The 22,768-nt window shown below is 44.8% G+C and overlaps 1 protein-coding gene across 2 annotated transcripts in view; it reads right to left on the bottom strand.

Moving 5' to 3' along the window:
- LEKR1 (leucine, glutamate and lysine rich 1) overlaps window positions 1-22,768 on the bottom strand; it is a 1,355,278-nt gene that overhangs the window by 269,832 nt on the left and 1,062,678 nt on the right. For both annotated transcript variants that reach the window (XM_069618435.1, XM_069618434.1), the window contains one exon: window positions 1,528-1,609. In XM_069618435.1, the coding sequence (XP_069474536.1) occupies window positions 1,528-1,609 (82 nt within the window). The remainder of the gene's footprint in view (window positions 1-1,527; window positions 1,610-22,768) is intronic.

Raw genomic sequence — 22,768 nt, 5'->3', positions numbered from 1 at the left:
GGTGATTTCAGAAGTGGGATTCGCCCAACCGGATACAATGTTAAGCCCTAATTCTAATTTTCCATGCCTAAAACCTTTCTAACAACCAAACAGGTGGCCTAGGCTTTGGACAGGCTGGCAAAACCTTAATTCTGCTTCCCCAGACCGATGGGGACGATACCACCAGGATGTAACTTGGGTAAAGCTATACATCATAAGCTGGACAGTGTCCTGGGTTTTTGCTCTTGTAATGGATGCGTCCATTAGAATCGTCTAAGCTAAGTCCCCACACAGAGGCAGTGGCAACAGCCTGCCAATAAGCTCCAAAGACAGCTCAACATAAAACACGGGTTTTAGTATAAACAGAAACTATATTGAACAACAAACCATTCCCCTCTTGGCAATAAGCAAGAGTCCATCTCCCAGAATGATCAGAAAAAAATCTTAACTGATTTGTTCATACTTAATATACCAACACCCCCTTTGACAGCCATTTATAGCAGGAAGATACTATTTCATGTGCACCCATTTGCTGCAATAGCAGCCTATCCTTCCACTCAAGATGGGTCTACTGAAAAAAAAGGATACAATGGAGGGTTGGTGACTCCTCAAACCAAGCACCCATTCTCTTTTCTGTGGAGGGTTTAGGCTGTTAACTATCCAGCTACTCAGACTGACTTCCCCCGCACAATTCTCAGAAAAGAAGAAAGACTCTTCAACCTAGAGCTAAGGCTTTGTTGCATCCCCACCTTAGTGCCCCTGCCTTACCTTCTTCATCCTCCACCCCTGGAAACTTGACCACTACCTTGTCCCAGGAAGGCAGGCAGCATGTCAGCTCCTTTAATCAAGGCAGCCTTTCTATGACCTACAGAGGGCTTTGGTAGGGAAGCTAGAGGTGACCCACAAACATGGCTCCCCCAGCTTAGGATGAGTCTGGCATCAGTACATCATCTTCGTATGGCTTAAAACCCCTGTTGACCAGTCCAAAACAGAGCTGTCAGGTATACAAAAATATAGCACCAGCGCAGGACTATGCACCCGATGGATAGTAGCGCCAGTTTGAATAAACATATATGCTTAAATTGTGTGGAAGTGAATAATAAAGTTATTTAAACCGGATATTAAACTAATATAACCAACAATAAAGCAATCGGATGTACTCAAAAATTTCAAATTCAGATGGTTTCCAACGTCCTGAAAAATAGAGATGTGTTAAAGATGAAAAAGGCTTTGATAGCCAATAAACAACCAATGAGGAAAAACTACAAAATTGTAATATTATTTGACCAAAAACATTTAAAGATGCTCATTTATCAAACCAAAAATTGGCATGCTATTCAATGTGTATAGAAATCTGTTCTACACATGCATTATTTGGTGACAAGCATACATTGAACCTTATCAAAACTTAATCAAATATAAATCAATAACCGTCTAATGGCTAGCAAGGGGATTAGAAAATCCTTCAACATTTTATGAAATCTAATATGTCAGTTAAAAAGTGTGGTATATATCTTAATTACAGATCACAAAAGTTAAACAACTCACAGAAACATGTCTTTGTAGCTTTCCATTTCTCTGGTCACTTTTTGCAAATGTAGTCCAGCTGTCTTCAGTTGATTTTGTAAATCTTTCAAGAAAATAAATTCACTCAAATGAATGTCTAATTTCACATGATATCAAACAAATGTACATGCCACCTTAACTTTCATGAGCTGTAAAACAGATACATTCAAGCGTTTGTTGCACAATTTGGTGAACCATTTGCTGCATGCACATATATTTTAATATATAAAAACCTGATACCTAAATGAACATTCTATGTTAGACCTGGCACCTTCTTTGGTAAGATATACTTACTGTACGGTAGAAACCTAAACAATTATTCTGCTATGCCTCTTAAAACAACACTTGTAAGTATGGAATAACAATGTGTAACACAAATGGCAGAGGGACAGACTAGCTGGCCACTGCATACCACAAAGACTTAAAGAATACACAAATTAGCAATTTGTTGTATACTTCTGAGATCAGCCATCCTCTGATTATAAATGCGCAGATTTCCCCATACATTCAAAGAGTACAACATCCTTACAGCTTCAGAAATAAACGACCAGGAAACAAAATTGATTAAGTGATTGATTTTCCTCAGTAAGATGAATTGTGGAGGACCCCTTGAAGAAGTGCTGACATGGAATGCACCCTTTGCCATGATACAAGACCCTTTCTCTCGTTGATCAGCCTCAGACTGTTTGATTTCTATTTCCCCCATCGCCACAGGCCAAAAGGCAATCTAACTGCACCTCATCATGGTGCTCCGCTTGACACAAAAAGCACACCGTCTCTCACTGTGGTTTTTGCCATGGTGACGGGCTGGGCTGTGTTTGGTGACGGGCTGGGCTGTGTTTGTATGAGGCAATGTATGTTCATACAGGTTTTTTAGTGACAGAATTGGTAGTTTAGTGGTGTGAATGCTTGACTCTGAAAATTTAGCCGCCGGAGATCAGAGTTCAAGCGAGTGCCTTTTCTAATGGTCTACCGTTACAACAAAATACTAATGATTAACTGTTTTGTAGGCTTTATTTTTTGCTGGAAGCAGCTCACAGCTTGAAAGGAGATGTGACCACAGGCTCTTCCCAGGAGTATATATGGTTTGTAGGTAAAAACACTTCATTGTTAGGATGAGTGTTGCTAAAAATTAAATGAGCACCAAACCAGAGTGCATTACGTGCTTGGTGATTTAAATATACACACCTTTTATAATAGACACATTTGTCACCATCATCGTAAAACATCGAAAACACTTTATTTTGAGTTAAAATCCCATTAAAGTGGGTGGCATATAAAGAACATTAGTACAATAAAACATTTAAAAGTCAATGAACAGAGGAACAGTAACAACAGGAAGTCTAAAATATAGCCAGAAATCACTTCTTTAAATAAAATATTCTGCAATGCAATGCTCAATTAAGGTAGAGTTAAAAAGAGCACAGGGAAAACACAAACCGACTTAAGGATAGGCAGATGTGTCTTTCCAAATATCTTAGTACATGGAAAATAAAACTAAAAAAAAGACTTAATGTCAGTAGGGCACAACGTAGCCAAATCATTGTTTACATCCTATTTACCAGAGTCAGGGTTAATCATCAGACAGTTAAAACAGAACAGCTACAGGTAATAATATTGCTTTGCTTTGTGCAAGAGGTCCATTCCAAAAAGCAGTGGAGGGTTGAAGGTACTGACACCACCACCCACGCTCTGTTCATAGGCTTCTGTGTCTGTTGAACCTCCCTATTATTCCTCAATGCCTCCAGAAATACCATCTTGGTGCCGGCAGCAACAGTTTGATTTAGATTGTCCAAATCACTTACTACAGTGACTGCCCCAACTTCCAGTAGTACCAATCGTATATATGTTTTATTCAAGAAACCATTAATTTGGTCAGTTATCTGCCAGAATAATCCACAGGAGACGGGCTTTGGGGTTGTCCATGCATTAACAAATAACAGAGTAGGGTTCACTTTCAAAACATGTCATATGAAGGTTCTGTCATACAGTAGGCTCGTGTTGTATTTTCAGGGTACTCTACGTATCCCGTACATGAGCATTTTGCTAAGATACGTTTTTGTCTTCATAGTCTTTGGCTGTATTCACTTGTCTTTTAGTAAACACCTTCCAGTCTACTCGTCATAGTACTCTTTTGCGCGCTTATCAATTGCCTTTATGCTTCATTTACTCATAGGATGTGCCTCTGTTTAAGGGTGATTTCGGACTTCAGTGCTGTGTGTAAGATTTCTGATAATTTTTGTTAATATGTTTGGTCACCAGCTGAGGGGACATTCTGGCTCCAAAGAGAGAGCATTGTGAGATTTTATAGTCATCCTGCATTTGCAGTTTGGTTGTCTTACATCACCTTATGACTGCATGCCATAGGTGATCCACTGTTTTGCCACTCTCCTACTCACTTTCTATTCTATTCTCTGTTGCCTCCTTCTCGCCTATTGTGCTTGTGCCCTTTGTCAAAAAGGTAAGCCCATCCTGTGCCGGTTGTCACAGGATGCCCAAAGTGGGATGCATAAATGATGCATACGTAGGGCTACTGTTCTCATATTTTATAGTTTATTCATGATTAACTAAATTGTGAGCACAACTTCCAATCAAAAGGTATGCACAACAAAAATAATTCCCTCAAAACGCCTCGGTTCGAGAACATCCTAGTCCTGGTCAACATTTGATGGGATACCCAGCGCTTTCCTGTTTGAATTTCGGGCTATGAACTCCTGAATCCTCTTTGGTCTGACAAGGTGATCCAAAAGAGAACAACGTCAGTGTGTGCTACACTCTTCAGCCCTCCTTAAGTAGTCACAGGAACTGGCAAATGGGACCCCCAGGTGGAAATTGACTCAGTTGATGCCTTCTTTCATCTAGGGCCATGTCCCTGGGATACTCACCTGTTTCTCTCCTTTCAATTGCCTCCCCATCTCGTGGAGATAGTACCAACTCATACTTCCACCCTCCTCCATTGTCTTTCATGGACCAGTCTTTCCTCAGGAATCATGAATGGTCCCTGCAAACGGTTTGGAATTCATTTCTCGCCCTATCACAGCAGTTCTGAAAATCCCTGAGGCTCGAGACATGTTGCTTCCACTTTCCTCATCCACGATGCAGAGGGAAATATTGTATTCCAAGCTTCTCTAGTGAATGAAGTTCTGCTTGCCGAAAGGGAAATGGTTGATTTTATACGCCACAGCTTTGGTGGTCTAGAAGGTGGAAGTGGCAGTCTAGAACTACTGCTATGGCAGTCCCGAAAGAGGTCAGTGTTATTCTCTGGGGTCAGTGTCTCTGTGACAGTCCCCTGCTTTAGTTCGGGAACCCAGTGAGGGTGATCTGGGGACCTCCCCCCATGTATCTCCTCTGGGTCCAACATCCACTGTGTAGGGGCGGCACCCAGCATCTTCGACCGCCCCACTTTGGGTGCTGAGGGTTTCACAGTATAAAGCCACTTGCCCCTTAAAACAATCAGGGTCTTGGCCCTCCTGCCTGGCTCCTATATCTTCTCCCTCCCTTACCTGCTTTCCAAGACAGGGATCCTCTCTGCCTGCCTAAAAAAAAAGCCACAGTACTACTGAGACAATACAGGAGTACAAGGTTAAGTAGTGGCTACAACACCTACTCAGCCCACACATGTCTACAAAACAAAAGTGACCCCCAATCATAAAGTTGAAACAGGTCCAGGTATGAGCTATACCTCCTTCACCTTTAGTGGTAACGTGGGCAGAGGGCAGACTATACTCTTAAAAGGGGTGTGAATGTGAAATAGTAGCAACCCAAACAGCAAAGTAAACAATTCAAAATAAAGGAACCTCCAATCAAGGTTTTAAAAAATATACATACTTTCATTAAACACACACCATATGCAATAATAACTAGATAGACAAACACCACAAAACCCTACCTTTGTGCAAAGAACACGGAATATGCAAATATAGAAAGATGCAGCACTCAGGGTAACGAAATAGGGGTTAATAGCAATAAAAAACAACAATGTTCCTAAAAGGAAAAGACTTTTGCGTGAAAAAGGAATCTAAAGTAACATAACCAGTCTCTAGGCCACAGAGTTGGACCACGAGGGGCTGTTAAGAGTCAATAATACCTTCTTGATACATTGCTGTCTTTTGCGGTTCAACAGTGTCGAACCAGACTGTGCGAGCATTTTAAATCTGGTTTGGATGAGGAGAGTTACAGTGATCCAGACGGGGAGCAGGTGTTCAGTCTGGTTTGAAGTGAGGAACGCAGTGGTTTGAATTCTTCCACAGTGGCCAGCTTGTGGTTTGAGCCAAGTCAACAACGTGTTCAGCTGTTGCTGTGTGTCTGCGAAGTGGTTCGAGCATGCAGCAGTGGTCCGAAGAGTTTGAAAAAGTGCCAAAGGCAGCACCACAGGTTCTGTTAGTTTCAATGCGTTAGAAATGGAGGAGAACAGCTATGTGGCTCCTACAGTTGCTGTGAGTCCAAATTCATGTTTCGAGACTTCATCAGGCCTGGTAACTGTGAAGCTTCAATTTCCACAAACAAGCTAAATAAATCTACTGAGTGGGGTAGTTGTACCTTTTCTCAATTGCGAGAATATCATTTAGCTTTCATATTGTTGATGATGTCCTTTTTCAATATAATCACTATAGTAATAGTTCTGAACGGGTAGCACTTGGGTCATATGCCACATACAACTCTTTGTTAAGATGTATGTTGATTTCAGAAATTGTGCACTCAACAATCAGGATTCTGACAGCAGCCGGGGCAGTATAGTACTCCAGCCTGGTAAAACAAAATTAAGATAGCCCCCTCCATAAATAACCACCTCAATACCCCACTGTGAACGTTTCTGTGCTCAGAAGCAGTGCCACAAAAAATAATTCTAAAGCAATTGCTAACATGACTCTGTCACCAGGTAATGACAAAGTTCTCTCTCAAACACTTTACTCTGAAACAGCTTAGAAAAGCAGGGCGAACAGCCCATGGTAATAAACGTAACTGCTAACCGTTTGTTCTAAATAGTGTTTCCTACCCTGTTTCAAAGCACTAGTGTAAATACACATCATCATCACACCTAGAATGAAAACCTGACTTGTCCCTTCCTGGGCTTGAAGCTTTTATCTGCAGTGTGAGCGCATACCTCAGCAGCAAGCACCTAACACAATGAGATGTCTGTCCTGTGGGTAGAAATTAGCTCTGTAGATGGCGCCAGCCCCTTTTTACACTAATGACTCTAGGAGGAAGGCTTTTCAGAAAGTCTCACAGGCACTTTAGTTGTGCTTATATGTACTTGTACTTGTCTTGTCTCTAAAGGCGGCTATTGGCTTGAGAGGGAAGGGAGGAGGGAGGTAATCACATGCCAGGAGCCAGCCCTAAACCAACAAGGCTCCAGCCAAGGAGTCTTTGATGCTGCTGCTGGCACACAGGGAGAACACACGCCCCTTTTAATGGCCAGTCTGGCCCTGGTAGGGATATTGGATTAATTGTATACTAGGAAGGTCTTTCACCTTGTCTTTAGCAAACAGGTTTCCTGAATTATTCTTGCAACCTGGGACACATACCTGGATGAACCCCTTACCACCAAGGAAAAGTCTTGCTTCAGCCTCTATGGTTCAAATAGATGATTTCAAAGAAATCCATATTCCCCCATTCCAAATCCTATGTGGTATATTTGACCTTACCAGGAGGAACATGCAAGCTAGCACTTTCTGACAATTGAACTACTCCTCTTACTCCCTCAGTTGAACAAACAACCATTAAACTTTTGTCCAGGCATTACCAAATATATCGTCTCATTGGGGTCCGACTATCTTAACACCCAAAACATACAAACCAACCCTCACAGTTGACTTGCAAGTCTGAACAGATCAAAATGGGACTGGGTACACAGCCTAACACATATGATGTCAGGAAAATCATGGACAGCACGGCTGAAAAACATACAAAATGCTGGTTTAAACCTGGACTTATTTAAACCGAGCAACACTTAGAAATACGTATTTATTGGTCACTAGAGAAAATGTTTAAGCTAGGTTTAGATGTTAACAACAGATGTTGGAAATGCAATTCTTATGGAGGTTATCAGGTCCACAAGATACCATGTGGACAGACTGTTTACTGGAGGATGTAGAGTTGCTGTTGATTTTTCCTGGAGGAATAAGTCCACTGTCATCCTGCATGGTCATTTTAAATCCCCAATACCTGAAAAGACTAACTTCAATGTTGTAAACTTTGGTTCATTTGATGAATATGGATTGCAAAACATTTTTTACCAAAATGCTGGAAATTCAAACAAACACAAAATCTAACTGAGTACCTGAGATGACAAATCTTGCTAATCGGGAAAGGATCTTACACTTATCAACCTTTGGCTCTCTAGGTGTTTTGGGCTACAACTCCTATCAACCTAGGCAGCATAGTCAATAGTGAGGGGTCATGGGAGTCCAAACATCAGAGAGTCCCTGCAAAAGATTGTAAAAGGAGTGCAACTTTTTGCAAAGGACTGGGATTGTTTTTAGAGGTGTATGATGGAGACCCATTAACTGTCTAGTCTGTTTACTTCGATTCAAACAATTGGCTGGATGACCTACCTACTCTGATCCCTCCCCCCCCATCTCATCTCCATGTCCCCTCATAGCTGACCTGAGATTTTGTGGGCAAGCTCATGTGATGTCCCTAGACATGCTAATTATCATATTGCACTAGTAATCCATAATTCTTTAAATATGTAAGTTTTAAGTTATTGTCTGTTTATTAACATTGAAAGACGACGTAGGGATGCACTACTGAACATAATAAGTAGTTATTGTAAAGTTCAATAAATGTAAAAAAAAAAACAAAAGAAATTCAGGCGCTCTAGGCAAGCCCCTGGCTAAAGGACCAAAAACATGCAAAGTATGAAGCTCATCGAAAATCGAAGAGATACCGAAGCACTCTTAAAGGGAAAAACCCTCCAAAATTAATTGGATTAACTAATTATATACTCATAGTAAAATATATCATTTATTGTATTGTGTGCTCAAGCAATTTGTGGCATTTATGATGCTAAATTCTCAATGATTCTTGCAGGCTTTAGTGAGCTATTGATTTTTTAAAAATGTCACAATAAAATATATATATTTTTTTTAACGAAATGATCGATTGTTGTCGATTAATCATGTAAACTGATGTATTTGAGCACATAACTAGAATCATTATAAGGATTAAGCTTCAAAAATTCCACAAATTGCTTGAGAACACAATACATTTTCAATGAGCTTCATACCATGCTTGTTTACAAATTAACGTTGTTTATTAACATTGAAATGTGTTAACATGCAATCTGTTTATAACTATTACTTTCTGCACTTTAATAAGCTAATTGCACATGAGCATCACATGTCGGATCTGAACAGACCCCACTTCCTCCCAGTGGAACAAGTGATTGCATTTAACATACTGTGCACCATACACAAATCAGCGGCCACCCAAACTCCTTACAGATGTCAGCCTCCCACTGTACACTCACCAGCATTCCAAGACCCAGGCACTCACTTGCAAGCTACTGCACCAGGTTTAACCCGTGAATGGACCCCAGATTAAAATTGACCAGTCCGGGGAGTTGGAATCAAAGTGCTGACTGCTCAGAAAATACTTGAAAACTGCAATGTTGACAATCTTTGACCACTAGCATGTCGCAGAGGCTCAAACGGATAGAGCACAGCAGCAGCTCTGGCTCTAGTCAGCTTAACCAATGCAACAGATCCACCCCAGAGCCAAACCTCTGTTGGGCCACCACCCTTGTGCATGTCATTCACTCATTGACCACCATCAACCTTTTACCTATAAGCCCTCAAATTTTTCAGCAAATCAACATATCAGCGGCCTGCAAAACACTGCAGAAATTAAAAAATATACATTATCCACGAGGTGGAAGAGCCCAAACGTTACCAATGGAGATGGCCGACGGAAAGAACAAAGATAATTAAAGAGTTTAGGGAAATGGGAACACAATGTTCAAAATACTGATCCACTTACCAATATTAAGTGAACTCACTGAATGTCGACTAAAGCAACATGATTTTGTTAAGTCAATAACGAGCATTTGGCAAAATATCTTGGTCAATGCCCTATTTAATATTTAGGAACATCAGCGCAATCACATTACTGCATTTGCCCTGTAGCAGCAGTTTTATAGTAACCTTGTTATCCAGCGACAGCAGAAAATGAATGAATCAAATATATCAAACCCAATCAATTGATATACGGTGTAAAAAGATGGAAATCAATTAAAATCAGATTATTACAAATTGGTGGTATAGCCCAAACTTTAAAATGTAAGCTATCATAGTGGCCAAGGTCATGCTTTTTTAAGCCAACACAGAGCTTGAGAAATTCTGCAGAATTTCTCCTGAACGAGGGAACTTGCGAACGCAAAACCAACAAGGAAGTTAACATGCAACTTGGACTGAAAATTTGATTTCTGTAGAATTTTGCAGCAGAAGATAACGAGGTCAAAAACAGTAGATCCAATACAAAGTTTATTTTTTTATGCTGTGTTTTTCTTTACAAAATTAAACATGATTACAATTTTCCCTTCTGTCCAAAAGAAGGACCCCATATCAAGCAAATAATATTCAGAATACACACACAAAGGCAGTAACAAAATCTCAAATCAACACAACCCAAAGACTGCAAAAGTAGCAGACAAAAGGCAAAGTGGAAGCTCTCACACTCACCCAAACTTTGCATGATGACCACACAGCCACATGTAACAGAGACACATTCGTACAAGGAAGAACTGCATGGATGGCACAACTCACCCTCACCATAGAAGTAGACAACATTGGGCCCTCCACATGTCAGGGCGCCTGCACTGAAACGCACCGGTCAGAAACAGTGCAGACACTTACTTAAATCATCCACAAGAACTGACGGGCAGGAAGGTGTGGGGGGGTATAGGTACCATTTCAGTGACCATAGTGGCACTCCTTACCTACCACACAAAAATGGACTAAGGCTACACAGTCCACCACAAACAATTCAAGAGCAAGGGTCAAAACTCACACAAACACTTGCAAACCACAGGCAAGAAGACAGGTGGTGGAAGATCAACTGCTTCGACTGCACACCCATAATCCTGGACCATGACATACCTAACACAGGCTAATGCACCAGCATCCTTCCCTATCATCACGGATCAGGAATCACAGAAGCACTCATGTATTACCCAATAACTTGGAAAGATAAAAGAGGAGAGAGCCTATTTTTAACCGACCTACCAACTGTGCAATTCCTGGTCAGCACTGATCAGGAATTGCTCAGACACTCATACATTACTGCAGTTCACACATACATAACGCCAGTATGCACATAAAAAGATGAGGAAGAATCAGCGGAATCCTGCGACCCCACCTGCCCCATCAAGGCAAAGCACCCCCCTATCCACAGACCTACTACATTGTCATCCATACCACAGTCTAGCATATCTGCAATCCGTTAAGGAGGTCATCAGCGCCACTAACGCTTGTATTATGCACCCCCTTAATACAACAAAATCACTACCTTTACCATCCACGCAACTATCACTACCCACACACCACCATCACTATGTCATAGACAAGGGATCAACAGACAACTTCAGGCCAAGATGTAGGATTCTGTTGTAAAGTGCTTTTATGTGTATGTCTGGTAAAGAAGGGAGGCATGTAATGAAGTGCTCTGATGAGTGTATGGAATGCATGAGGTTAGTGAGAGTGTTGCGGTAAGAGTGGGTGAATGCTGGTGTGCTGGTGTTCCAACCCAGGCAGTTGGAAGAGATAGCCTGCCTGGTGGGAGCCGGTGGGTTCCTACTAAGCAACTTGATATAACTTCAATAAAGGAACTTATGTATCAACATACCTGTAGCGTCACGAAGTATCCTTTGTAACAGAGTCAACAAAACAAAGAATAAAGTACTAAGATTAACTGAGGTCAAGGTGTTGGTCGTTGAAAAAAACACAAAACAAGTCTGGATATTTCAAAGGGACGTGGTGCGCAGTCCTTCCCTCCCCCACTATACTTCCACCCCTATGGCAGAAAAAGTCACCCACAGTCTTTGGGATTTTCCTCTTGAAGACTTTGTCAGGATGTCACAGCACTTCTCTGCTCCATGCCAGTTTGTTAGTTGTTATATTTGTCTAGTAGATTGGATTCACTCTCCCGCCCAAACCATCTGTAACGCTCACCTTGTATCCACGGGGACGCCCCTCGACTGGCCGGAACGCTATCCGGGACTCCGCACCTTCACTGAAGTTCTTGCTGTCGAGGATCGGTTCTAGAAGACAGGAGGGGAAGTTTAGCTGCTATTCCTTCCCTTGCGACCCACCTCCCGGGTTCCCCTTGCGTTTTTCCCCCAAGAGACATTTCTCACCTTGAATTTTATAAAGATGCGCTCTCCATCCTGCCGCGCTGGGCAGGGGTGCGTTGTCAATGGCACCGTTCCGCCGAGTTACTTCACTGGTGTGGGCCGGAGTCCAGACCAGATGCGACTCCAGTTTTAAGGTAAGTCTTTCCGGTGAGAGCAATGACTATATTGGTTAAAACACTAAATAACCTTCCCCCCTTTTCTTGCAGATGTTGAAGGCAGAAGACGGATGCTGGAGCTGTGTTGGAGGTGGTGGATGGATGCACGAAGCGGCGCTGCTAGCGTCCTTACAATTGGCTAACCTGTGCTATTGTTTGTTTTTCAGGTCATGAATGAATCCAGGAAGAATGGGCCCACCGGCACCAAGTCCGACAGACGATGTACTGGAGACGATGGCCTTCCAGGCGAACTGGTAAGTAGCTTACTCAATGTCTTGTTCACGCTTTGCTTTCCAGAGATGATGCTGGTGGAAGACAATGGATGTTGGACAACTTCGGTTGATGGAGGATGCCGCTGGCAGGTAAAGATGGTGAATGTTCTTGTCTTCTCTCGCCCGTGCAGGCCAGGATGCTGAGCAGGACCCGGTGAACGTCACGCTGCAAGAATAGAATAACGCGAAGCACGTGCCTCTAATTGTGCGTGGTTTAAATAGCCAGCAGGTATCCCAGGTGCCTTTGGGGCGGGCCCCACCCTGGATGCTAGACCGCTAGTTGAAGTTCCCCGTTAGTCCCCATGGGGGCGGCCATGCTTGTCCATTGCCCATTGAAACCCCGTCCTAGCATGTGCCTTTGATGCCAACAGCGCCAGGACTGGCTCCAAGAAATCCGGGGGGGGGGGGGGCAAATAAGGTCTTTAGGGACCTGTTGCCATACGGTGGGGATAATATTGTGACAGCACCCCCCGCCCCCCAAGGCCCCTCTCAAGGTGGTTCTCCGGCCTGGCCCTGGTTTGGAGGGGAATTCTCGATGGAAACGTTGAAGCAAGCGTGGGGCATGGATGTGCTTGCTGGGCTCCCATGTCCTGTCCTGTGGTCCATACCCTTTCCAATCCACTAGGTAGTAGAATTTAGTCCTCACATGCTTAGAGTCCAGAATGTCCTTTATCTCGTATTCGGGTTCCCCCCGAACGATGACAGCTTCAGGTGGAATAGTTATTCGGGTACCCGGCTTGACGGGTTTCAGGAGGGATACATGGAATACTGGGTGTATTCGCATGTGGACTGGTAGAGTCAGCTTTACAGCTGCTGGGTCAATTATGGCTTCTACTGGGTATGGTCCCAAAAACCGTGGGCGAAACGTTCACGTTCCTTTTATTGGTATATGCTTGGAAGCTAGCCACACCATATCTCCCACCTGGTCGACAGGGGCCTTGGTGCGAAGCTGGTCCGCACATCTTTTTTGGCGCGCCTTAGATTGTTGCAAGTGTTCTTGGGCTCTTGTGAAAGCTTGAGCGATGGTCGGCATTTCCAGGGTTGTGGGGAGGTCTAATTCAGAAGTGCGCGGGTGTCTTCCATACAACGTAAAGAACAGCATTTGTCCTGTACTGCTATGCAGAGAGTTGTTATAGGCGTACTCGGCGATCCATAGAAGTTCCTTCCAATCCCCTTCTACCTGGTGAAGCATGCAGCGCAAGTACTGCTCGATAGTCTGATTCGTTCTCTCCGTTTGACTGTCGGTCTGCGGGTGAGGACTAGTGGACAGGCGGATGTCTATCTGGGCCAATGAGCAGCATTTTTTCCAAAAGCTGGATACAAATTGGGTTCCTCTGTCTGATATTAGGTCTGAGGGGAATCCATGCAAGCGCACCACGTGTTCTAGGAAGGTTTTGGCGAGGCCGGATGCAGTCGGCAGACCCTTGAACGGGAAGAAATTAGCCATTTTAGGAAATAGGTCCACGATTACTAGGATGGTGTTGTATTCTTGACATGGAGGAAGATCGGTAATAAAGTCTAAAGATAACGTGTGCCATGGGGCCGGCGGAATGTCCAAAGGCTGTAGGAGTCTGGCTGGTCTTTGTTTGGAGCACTTATTTTGGGCACAGATACCACAAGAGGAAATGAACTCAATTACATCTTTACGCTATGTTGGCCACCAGTAGCTTCTTTTTACCTTAGCCAAGGTTTTAGCAATTCCCTGGTGGCCTTCAATGAGGGAGTCGTGGTACTCTGAGATAACCTGTTCTTGCAGTTCCTTCACCGGCACGAACAGCCGGTTCCTGTAATATGGCAGTTGGTTTTTAATACAGTAGTGCTCCCCTCTGGAACCCCACTCTTGTAATTGCTCCTGGGTTAAAACCTGCCTGATTTCATATAAGAGTTCGTCCTGGGTCATGGTAGTTGTGATACTTAGGATTCTTTTCTCTGGAATGATGGCCACAGGATCCGGATGTGTGTGTGCCCATGCGAGAGAGTGCGTCAGCCTTGCCATTTTCAACTCCGGGTCAGTACGTAATTACAAAGTCATACTCTGCAAAAAAAGGGCCCAGCGCAGCTGTCGCGACGATTGAGCCTTTAGATATTGGAGGTTTCGGTGGTCCGTTATCACGGTGACGGTGTGCCTGGCCCCCAGCAGGTAGTGTCACCAGGCCTTGAAGGCAGCTTTAATGGCCAATAACTCTTTGTCCGTGATGGCGTAATTAAGTTCCGCCTACGTGAATTTCCACGACCAAAAGGCCTCTGGATGTAGTTGGCTTGTTTGTGGGTCTCTTTGGGACAGAACCGCCCCCATCGCCTGACTGGATGCATCTGTTTCTACAACGTAAGGAAGGTCTGGACGCGGGTGTCGCAAGATAGGAGTGGTGGTAAACCTCATCTCGAGTTCCTGGAAGGCTTTCTCAGCTTCCTCTGTTCAATTACATGTCTAGTTGCATTTCCTTAGCAATGAAGTAATCGGGTGCACTATTTGGGAGAATCAGGGAATAAACCAGCGGTAGAAATTCGCAAAACCCAACATACTCTGGACCCCTTTGATTGAATTTGGCGCTGGTCAATTGAGGACGGCGTCCACCTTGTGAGCGTCCATTCGTATGCTCTTGGGTGAGAGGACAAAACCCAGGAATTCCACCTCCGTAACATGGAACAAACACTTTTCCAGCTTGGCGTATAGGTGGTATTCTCGGAGTTTGGTCAGGACCGCCCGTACATGCCTAATGTGTTCTAGCTCGGATGTTGAATACACCAGTATGTCATTGATGTATACCAGAGCGCAGACATCAATGAGTTCTCTAAGGACATCATTCATGAAATACTGGAACACAGCGGGGGCGTTGCATAGGCCGAACGGCATTACCTGATATTCAAACAGGCCATACTTGGTACGGAATGCCGTCTTCCACTCGTCCCCTTCTTTCATGCGCACTAGATGGTAGGACCCCCCTCAGGTCCAGTTTGGTATAAATCTGGGCTTCCTTGACCTGGTCCAATAATTCTGGGATCAAAGGTAGAGGATAGCGATTTTTGATGGTCACTTGGTTCAATGCACAATAGTCAATGCACGTTCTCAAATCACCTGCTTTTTTCGGTACGAAGAATAATGGCGCCGCGGCCGATGACTTGGACGGGCGGATGAACCCATTGGCCACATATTGCTTCAGGTACGTCTTCAGGTGCTGGTTTTGAGGCTCAGTGAGTGCGTAAATGCGCCCACATGGAATCCGGGCTCCGGGTAGCAGATCGATTTGGCAATCGTAGGGCCTGTGGGGTGGCAACGTATTTTCTTGCTTCTTTTGGAAAACATCTTGGAAGTCTTGGTGATGAATCGGCAGAGTAGTGACCCCTCCGAGGACATTGGCCTTTCCCTCCCAAACATGAGAGCTTGCGTGTTTTACTTTCTGACCTTCTGGGTAACAAGTGTGCGTGCAGCTGTGGGCCAAAACCAATTTGCGAGCTCGCCAGTTGATCCGCGGCTTATTTGCGACCAGCCATGGCATTCCAAAGATCAGTCGAAACTGCAGTGCTTTAATCACATCGAAGGCGATGATTTCACGGTGTCCATCTTCACACAGGAGTTTGAGCTCAGTGGTGCATTCAGACACAGGGCCCGATGCAATCTCAGTACCATCAACGGTGGTCACAGTCTCAGCGGTTAGCTTAGGGCAAAGGGCTAGCCCCATCTTTGCTGCAAGGTCTTGATCTATGTAATTTCCCACCGCTACGCTGTCAATATATGCTTCCAAGGAGTGCACATTAGATGGCTGTTGATGGGGAATTAAGATCACAGGTAGTGCAAAATGGGAGGTCTGTAGCTGGATTTCTTCGCTCGACAATTGGACCCCTACAATTGCGGGCTTGGTCGTTTCCCGACTCCTCATCAGGGGTTTCCTTATCTGTGGCTCCCACTGTCCTTCTGGGTGGCTTGATCGGACACTCCTTTAGGAAATGACCGGCTCTTCCACAATACAGGCACAACTGCAACTCCCTCCTTTTGTCTCGTTCGGCTTTGGTCAGAGGAGGTCTGATTCCTCCTATCTGCATGGGTTCACTGATTCCGTCCGATCCCCGCAGGGTTTGATCTTTGAACCGCAGGAATAAAGGGTGTGAATCCGATTTACTACGGTCGTTCTTTCTATCTTGCAGACGGTGATCCAACTGTATAACCAAACTGATGAACTCGGCGCAATCCCGGGTGGGTCCACTACTTGGGCCAGAACATCTTTTAGCTCTCGTTGAAGACCCCGGTGGAACAAGGTAGTTCGTTCGTTTGTCCTCTGGCCAATCTGCCTCAACCACCAGTCTATTGAAAGTGGCGGTGTATGCCAGCAGATCCTGGCTCCCTTGACGAAGGAACAAGAGCTCATTATCTAAAGTCTGTCCATGGTGGTGTGGAGCAAAGAGTTTTTCCAGCTCCTGCTGGAACCCATCGAAGTCCTGTAACAGAGGCTCATTCCGACTGATAAACGGTACTGACCAATCTGCCGCACTCCCGCTCAGGTAGGATAGTACGAAGGCCACAAGAGATTGGTCAGTGGGGAACGCCCCAGGCCTGCACAAAAAATGGAGGCGACACTGGTTCATGAAGGTAGCATATCGTCGGGGGTCTCTTGGGAATCGCTCCGGAGGAGCCAGAGGTACTCCCCCAGTGAGATTGATCTGGACCGGATTGCTTACTGGAGCTGGAGTAGACTGACCGATTCCAGGCAACGGGGCTTGTCCTGCTTGTGACTGAAGGAGTTGCCTCCCAAGGTAGTCCGTCCTTTCCTTGGCCACAATTAGTTCTCTCTGCAAAGCATTAGTTTCCTGCCGCGCAGAGTGGACCTCAGCGCGCAACTGCCCCAACAACTGGGCCAACTGGTCTGTTTCCGAAGTTCCCATACTAGGCGCCCGGGTGGATTAAGTTTAGGACTTCGCATTCTGTAACGCTCACTTTGTATCCACGGGGACGCCCCTCGACTGGCCGGAACGCTCTCCGGAACTCTGCACCTTCACTGAAGTTCGTGCTGTCGAGGATCTTGAAGATAGGAGGGGAAGTTTAGCTGCTATTCCTTCACTTGCGACCCACCTCCCGGGTACCCCTTGCGTTTTTCCCCAGGATACGTCTCTCACCTTGATTTCTATAACGATGCGCTCTCCATCCTGCCGCGCTGGGCAGGGGTGCGTTGTCAATGGCACCGTTCCGCTGAGTTACTTCACTGGCGTGGGCCGGAGTCCAGACCGACTGCGACTCCAGTTTTAAGGTAAGTCTTTAAGATGAGAGCAATGTCTATATTGATTAAGACACCAAATAACCTTCTCCCCTTTTCTTGCAGATGTTGAAGGCAGAAGACGGCTGCTGGAGCTGTGTTGGAGGTGGTGGATGGATGCACCAAGCGGCGCTGCGTCCTTGCAATTGGCTAACCTGTGCTATTGTTTGTCTTGCAGGTCATGAATGAATCCTGGAAGAATGGGCCCACCGGCACCAAGTCCGACAGATGATGTACTGGAGACGATGGCCTTTCAGGCGGACTGATAAGTAACTTACTTGATGTCTTGTTCACGCTTTGCTTTCCACAGATGATGCCGGTGGAAGACAATGGATGTTGGACGACTTCGATTGATGGAGGATGCCGCTGGCAGGTAAGGATGGCAAATGTTCTTGTCTTCTCTCGCCCGTGCAGGCCAGGATGCTGAGCAGGACCCGCTGAATGTCACGCTGCAAGAGCAGAATAACGCGAAGCACGTGCCCCTTATCGGGCATGGTTTAAATAGCCAGCAGGGATCCCAGGTGCCTTTGGGGCGGGCCCCGCCCTGGATGCTAGACCGCTAGTTGCAGTTCCCTGTTAGTCCCCATGGGGGTGGCCATGCTTGTCCATTGCCCATTGAAACCCTGTCCTAGCATGTGCCTTCGATGCCAACAGCGCCAGGACTGGCTCCAAGTAATCCGGGGGGGCCAAATAAGGTCTTTAGGGACCTGTTGCCATATAGTGGGGATAAGGTTGTGACAGCATCATTTACTTCTAATGCAGTCTTCATTGGTCGGTTATGCAGGTCTTTCAAGGGTGGCAAGGTTTACATGCTACCCCATTTGTGATGCCTCCACTTCTCTTGGGTTCCTGGAGCCCTCTTTCCCTGCCAGATACCTGTATGTTAGTTGCAGCATACAGCACGTCTCGTTGCTGCCTGGAATCGACCTTTGTGGTACTCCCAACACTCTGCCATACCTCACCGGCTCAGCGAGGGAACTATTCGAGGAAGCAAACGTCCTCCAGGCTCCTCCTCAGACTTCCTGCATGGTTTGTAGTTCGCGCACCGGACTCTTGATCGCCGTCTCGACTTTTTTAGTTCAAGTCTCTTCTGCCTCTCTGACCACAAGCTGGTATGGGAATTCTCGTTCCGTTCTTGGAGGGTCAACTTGTCCCGTCTCCACTGTTTATGGTTCACTCTGTAATTATTGCTTTTCCACTTCGGACTGCGACTGCTGCTGCTACTGCCACCTTTGCCTTGTCCCTCTTCTCTTCTTATTCTCCGACTGTTTTGACGTACTGAACATTAACTAGTACAGTGATAGTAGTTCTCTTGTTTGTTTCGTGCATCGTCATGGGGCCTCACTGACTCAGTTAACTGATCATTACTCACTATGTGAACTTCATTGTTCTTCCTCATTGCAGTATTATATACATATGTAACTAGTTCCGTTCTACACAGGTACAATGGTTTATATGGAACTAGAGGAGGAGAAGCTGTAAGATCTTTATGACCATGTTCTGCTTTAATCATATAAGAAGGGTTTCCACCCTCAGGAAAAGGAACACCACCCATGGGATCGTCATACTGGGGAACAGTTGTCAGTGTTGGTATGGTGTGGTAGGCACATAAAGTGTGAATACAGGGAATATGTGTTTCTATGGTGCTAAACTCGATTAGACACACATTAGCCACATTAGAAAAAGAAATGAAGGAGCTGGAACAGACATATGCTATAACACACCAAGGTTAACACCTGGAGGAGTCCAGAACAAACTGGACCATTTTAGAGAAATGGGGTATAGAGAAGTGAACAACATGGGTAAAAATGTAATGGCCTGTAGATGTGGGGAGTGAGACCGAAAAGGCAAAACGCTGTTCAGGGCCATTAGAAATGAGAATGCTGATAGCTAGGTAGTGGAAATAATTGAGGATGGTCACACAAGCAGGGATTTGGCACTAGACTATAATCTAGCTGCCTGGTCAAGACGCGGGAACAAATTGACAAGAACTTAAATTAATGGAGCAAAACAGAGTTCCCCTAAGTGGACCCATAAAGACTGAGGAGATTAAGACAGTCCTTTCGAAAATAGCCAACGGGAAAATGCTGGGATTTTGGTAGCAGAATATTACAGAGAATACACCGCTTTACTGGCCCCTGCACTCCAAACGATATTCAAGAAGGGGCTGTCTGCATGGATGCTACCAGCAACAATAATAGTATTACCCCAACCAGGTAAGGATAGGACAAAATGTGCCCCATTCCAACCTTTGCCCTTATTACATTTTGATTAATAAATCCTGGCTAAACTACTCGCCCTTAGACTGGAAACTCTGATGAATGTACTGGTTCTTCCTAACCAATCAGGTTTTGTTGGGGCAGGCAGATCCATATGCCACAACCTACGACGCCTATATGCGGTATATCAGCAATAGATCCCCATACTCAGACTGCTGCCATGTTCCTCGACATGGAGACGGGGCTCTGCAGGAAGGGGCTCGGAAAGCCATTCTTGTAAATAGTCTTCTATACACAAAACCTAAGGCAAATGTGCATGCCAATGGAGACATTTCAAAGATGATTAGGATGGAGCATGGGAGGAGGCAGTGTTTCCCTATACCACCCCTTCTTTTGCCATTGTGATTGAGCCACTGGGATGCCATTTGAGGGAATGGCATAGTGAGATGGGGTTTAAACTGTACACACAACAAATCATATTATGATTATTCGTTGACAACCTATTAACATATGTCACTGATGCAGTCATGAATATTGGCCCTTTGGGAATATAGCTGGGTTAAACAATTAACTGGTCCAAATCAAAGCTATTACCACCGATGACGAACATTGTCCAAATGGGGAACTAATGGTGTTTCAGGTGGTGTCCTACAGAAGCAAGCTACTTGGGGATACCGGTAGCAACGGATCTGCTGGTACTGCTACAGAGTAACTATATCAAATGTATAGATGCCATAGAAAGTAAAATTGAGGGATAAATAAAACTGCCCCTCTCGATGATAGCTATAGACTTACGTATTAAAATGATTATCTTCCCTATGCATATACATTTTTCAAAACGACCCAATTCTGGCTCCCTGGTCATACTTCAAAAGACTAAAAGCCGCACTACTGAAATTTATATGGGCAAATGGGCACTCAGACTTAAGAATTATACTATTATATCGCCTAGGTCACTCATATCATGGCCTGGTTTGGGCAAGCTGCATAAACACAACAAGTAGAAATCGAAAGACCACTGTATACATGGTAAATGAGTCTCTCGCGTCACTTCATAATCTACTTAGGAGAAGAGGGCAAGGCCCCCCGACAACTTTACATTTCTTTGTAGACCTGATATAAAAATCTGATCTTTCCTTTGGGGGCGGGGAGCGGACTAGGCATGAGTTGGCAAAACCTGTCAAACTAGCTGACTTGTTCCAGGCATACAGATTTTTCCAGGCAAACAGATTTGTTATGCTGGTGGCTATATGGAGGCCAAAAAATATTAGCTGAACAACGTAGTAATTGATCAAACAGGCCCACTTGGGCCAAAGAACAGCACCAATTTGACCAGAAAAACTGGCCCAAAGTAACATGTTGGGTCTGCAATTCGGGCATTGCCTTATAAACTGGCCCAAGCCTGACCTCACACAAGGTAAGATTAAACTCTTTGATCCAACAGCATCTGGGAATTGCCTGAGGTGCCACAACATTAATGCTGATTTTTTACACTTGCATTGGTTGTGTCCGCAGGTTTCAGGATACTGGGAGGAGGTTGTTAAAAAGCCATCAACAATAACTGAAGTGGACATCTCGTGGGATCCAATGATATGCCTGCTCCGTGATGTTTTCCCTTTTACAGAAGGGATCAGTCGATATACGTGTATTGCGTTGCTTCTGGCTAAGCAGCAAACTGCGTCTAAGTGGATGGTGCACCCACCAGATATGAAAAGTTGGTATAATGATTTGAATTTGGTGTAAGATCCCGTAAGACATGCACAGAGAACTCTCCAGGCTAAAGATATTGTGTCGAAATTTGGTAGGGCTTGGCAAAGGGAAAATGAGGAGACATCTACTACATGATTTCGGACCAAGCACTGTGCTAACACCAAGCTATGGGGATACGATGTAGGAGAGGTGCATGGTATGTAACTTTACTGTAGTATGTTAAAAGCTACATTTGTCTGTATAATGTAATATGGGAAAATATTGCCAAATACTACAAAACAACACCAACTAACATTCACAGGTTGTGACACTGATGGTATGATACTTTTAGTTAACCGTATACTTGTTTATCATGTATGCTCCTAAAAATAAGTATGGACTGTGGCAACCAACAGAAGATTTGACATACAACTATGGTTTTAACATTTATTTGTGCAAAGAGGGGATTGTGGATACATGCTTATTGAAACTTGAGGTTTAACAACAACAAAAAAAGGTTTTCAAATCTTGGAACAATCTCAGTAAAAGGTGTTGAGATAAGTGTGGCACTATCCCATGTTGGAGGCTGTGGATGGGCTAGAAGAGATCGTAGAGGCTGGGTGTCACAACCCACTCTGCAAAGAAACCCACGGAGGACGTACACAGTGCGTCAATCATTCTCCCTAGTCCATCACCAGCCTACAGGTCTTGCACACGCAGAGGCCTGCAGCAACCCTAAGAGCAAGGCAAACAGAAACCCTCCATTTTTCTGGGACCCCAAAGCTTTGCCCTATATACTTGGGAAGGAAACAGCCAAGGATGTGGCAGGGGAAGCACACCTGAAAACTGAATAGGGGAAACTCTGAGAGATCAGTCATTTGACTAAAACCTAGGTAGCAGGGAAGAATCCCCTCCCTCATCCTCACATAACATGACTAACATCAATACAGGTGAATGAGCGCAGATTGAAAGGCAGAGTATCCTATCCAAAGTGCATGCTACGAGAATTGTGCCATCTGTGAGACTCCTGCCAGTCGGAATAATAGAGATTTGCAGTTGTCTGGATGGAGAAAACATGGAATACTCCTGCCACCTCTCAGAAGTGCCCCAGATGCTCAGCCGCAAAAAAACAAAGATCAAAGATGGTGGCCTGGCTTTATAAGGGTTCAGTTCGCATAGTCGCGCTCAAACAGTTAAGTGAATTTAAGTTATATGGCAAATCAATAGTTCCAACCCCAGTGAACCTAGCCACACGCTTGGGTCGTCTGAGTGGAGAGCGGTAATTAATCCC

Source organism: Ambystoma mexicanum, chromosome 10 (assembly GCF_040938575.1).
Source record: "Ambystoma mexicanum isolate Mex_15411 chromosome 10, UKY_AmexF1_1, whole genome shotgun sequence".
In the NCBI taxonomy this organism is placed as follows: Eukaryota; Metazoa; Chordata; class Amphibia; order Caudata; family Ambystomatidae; genus Ambystoma; species Ambystoma mexicanum.
The sequence above is the reverse complement of the archived record's forward strand: the minus strand, read 5'-3'. Positions and strand labels throughout refer to the sequence as shown.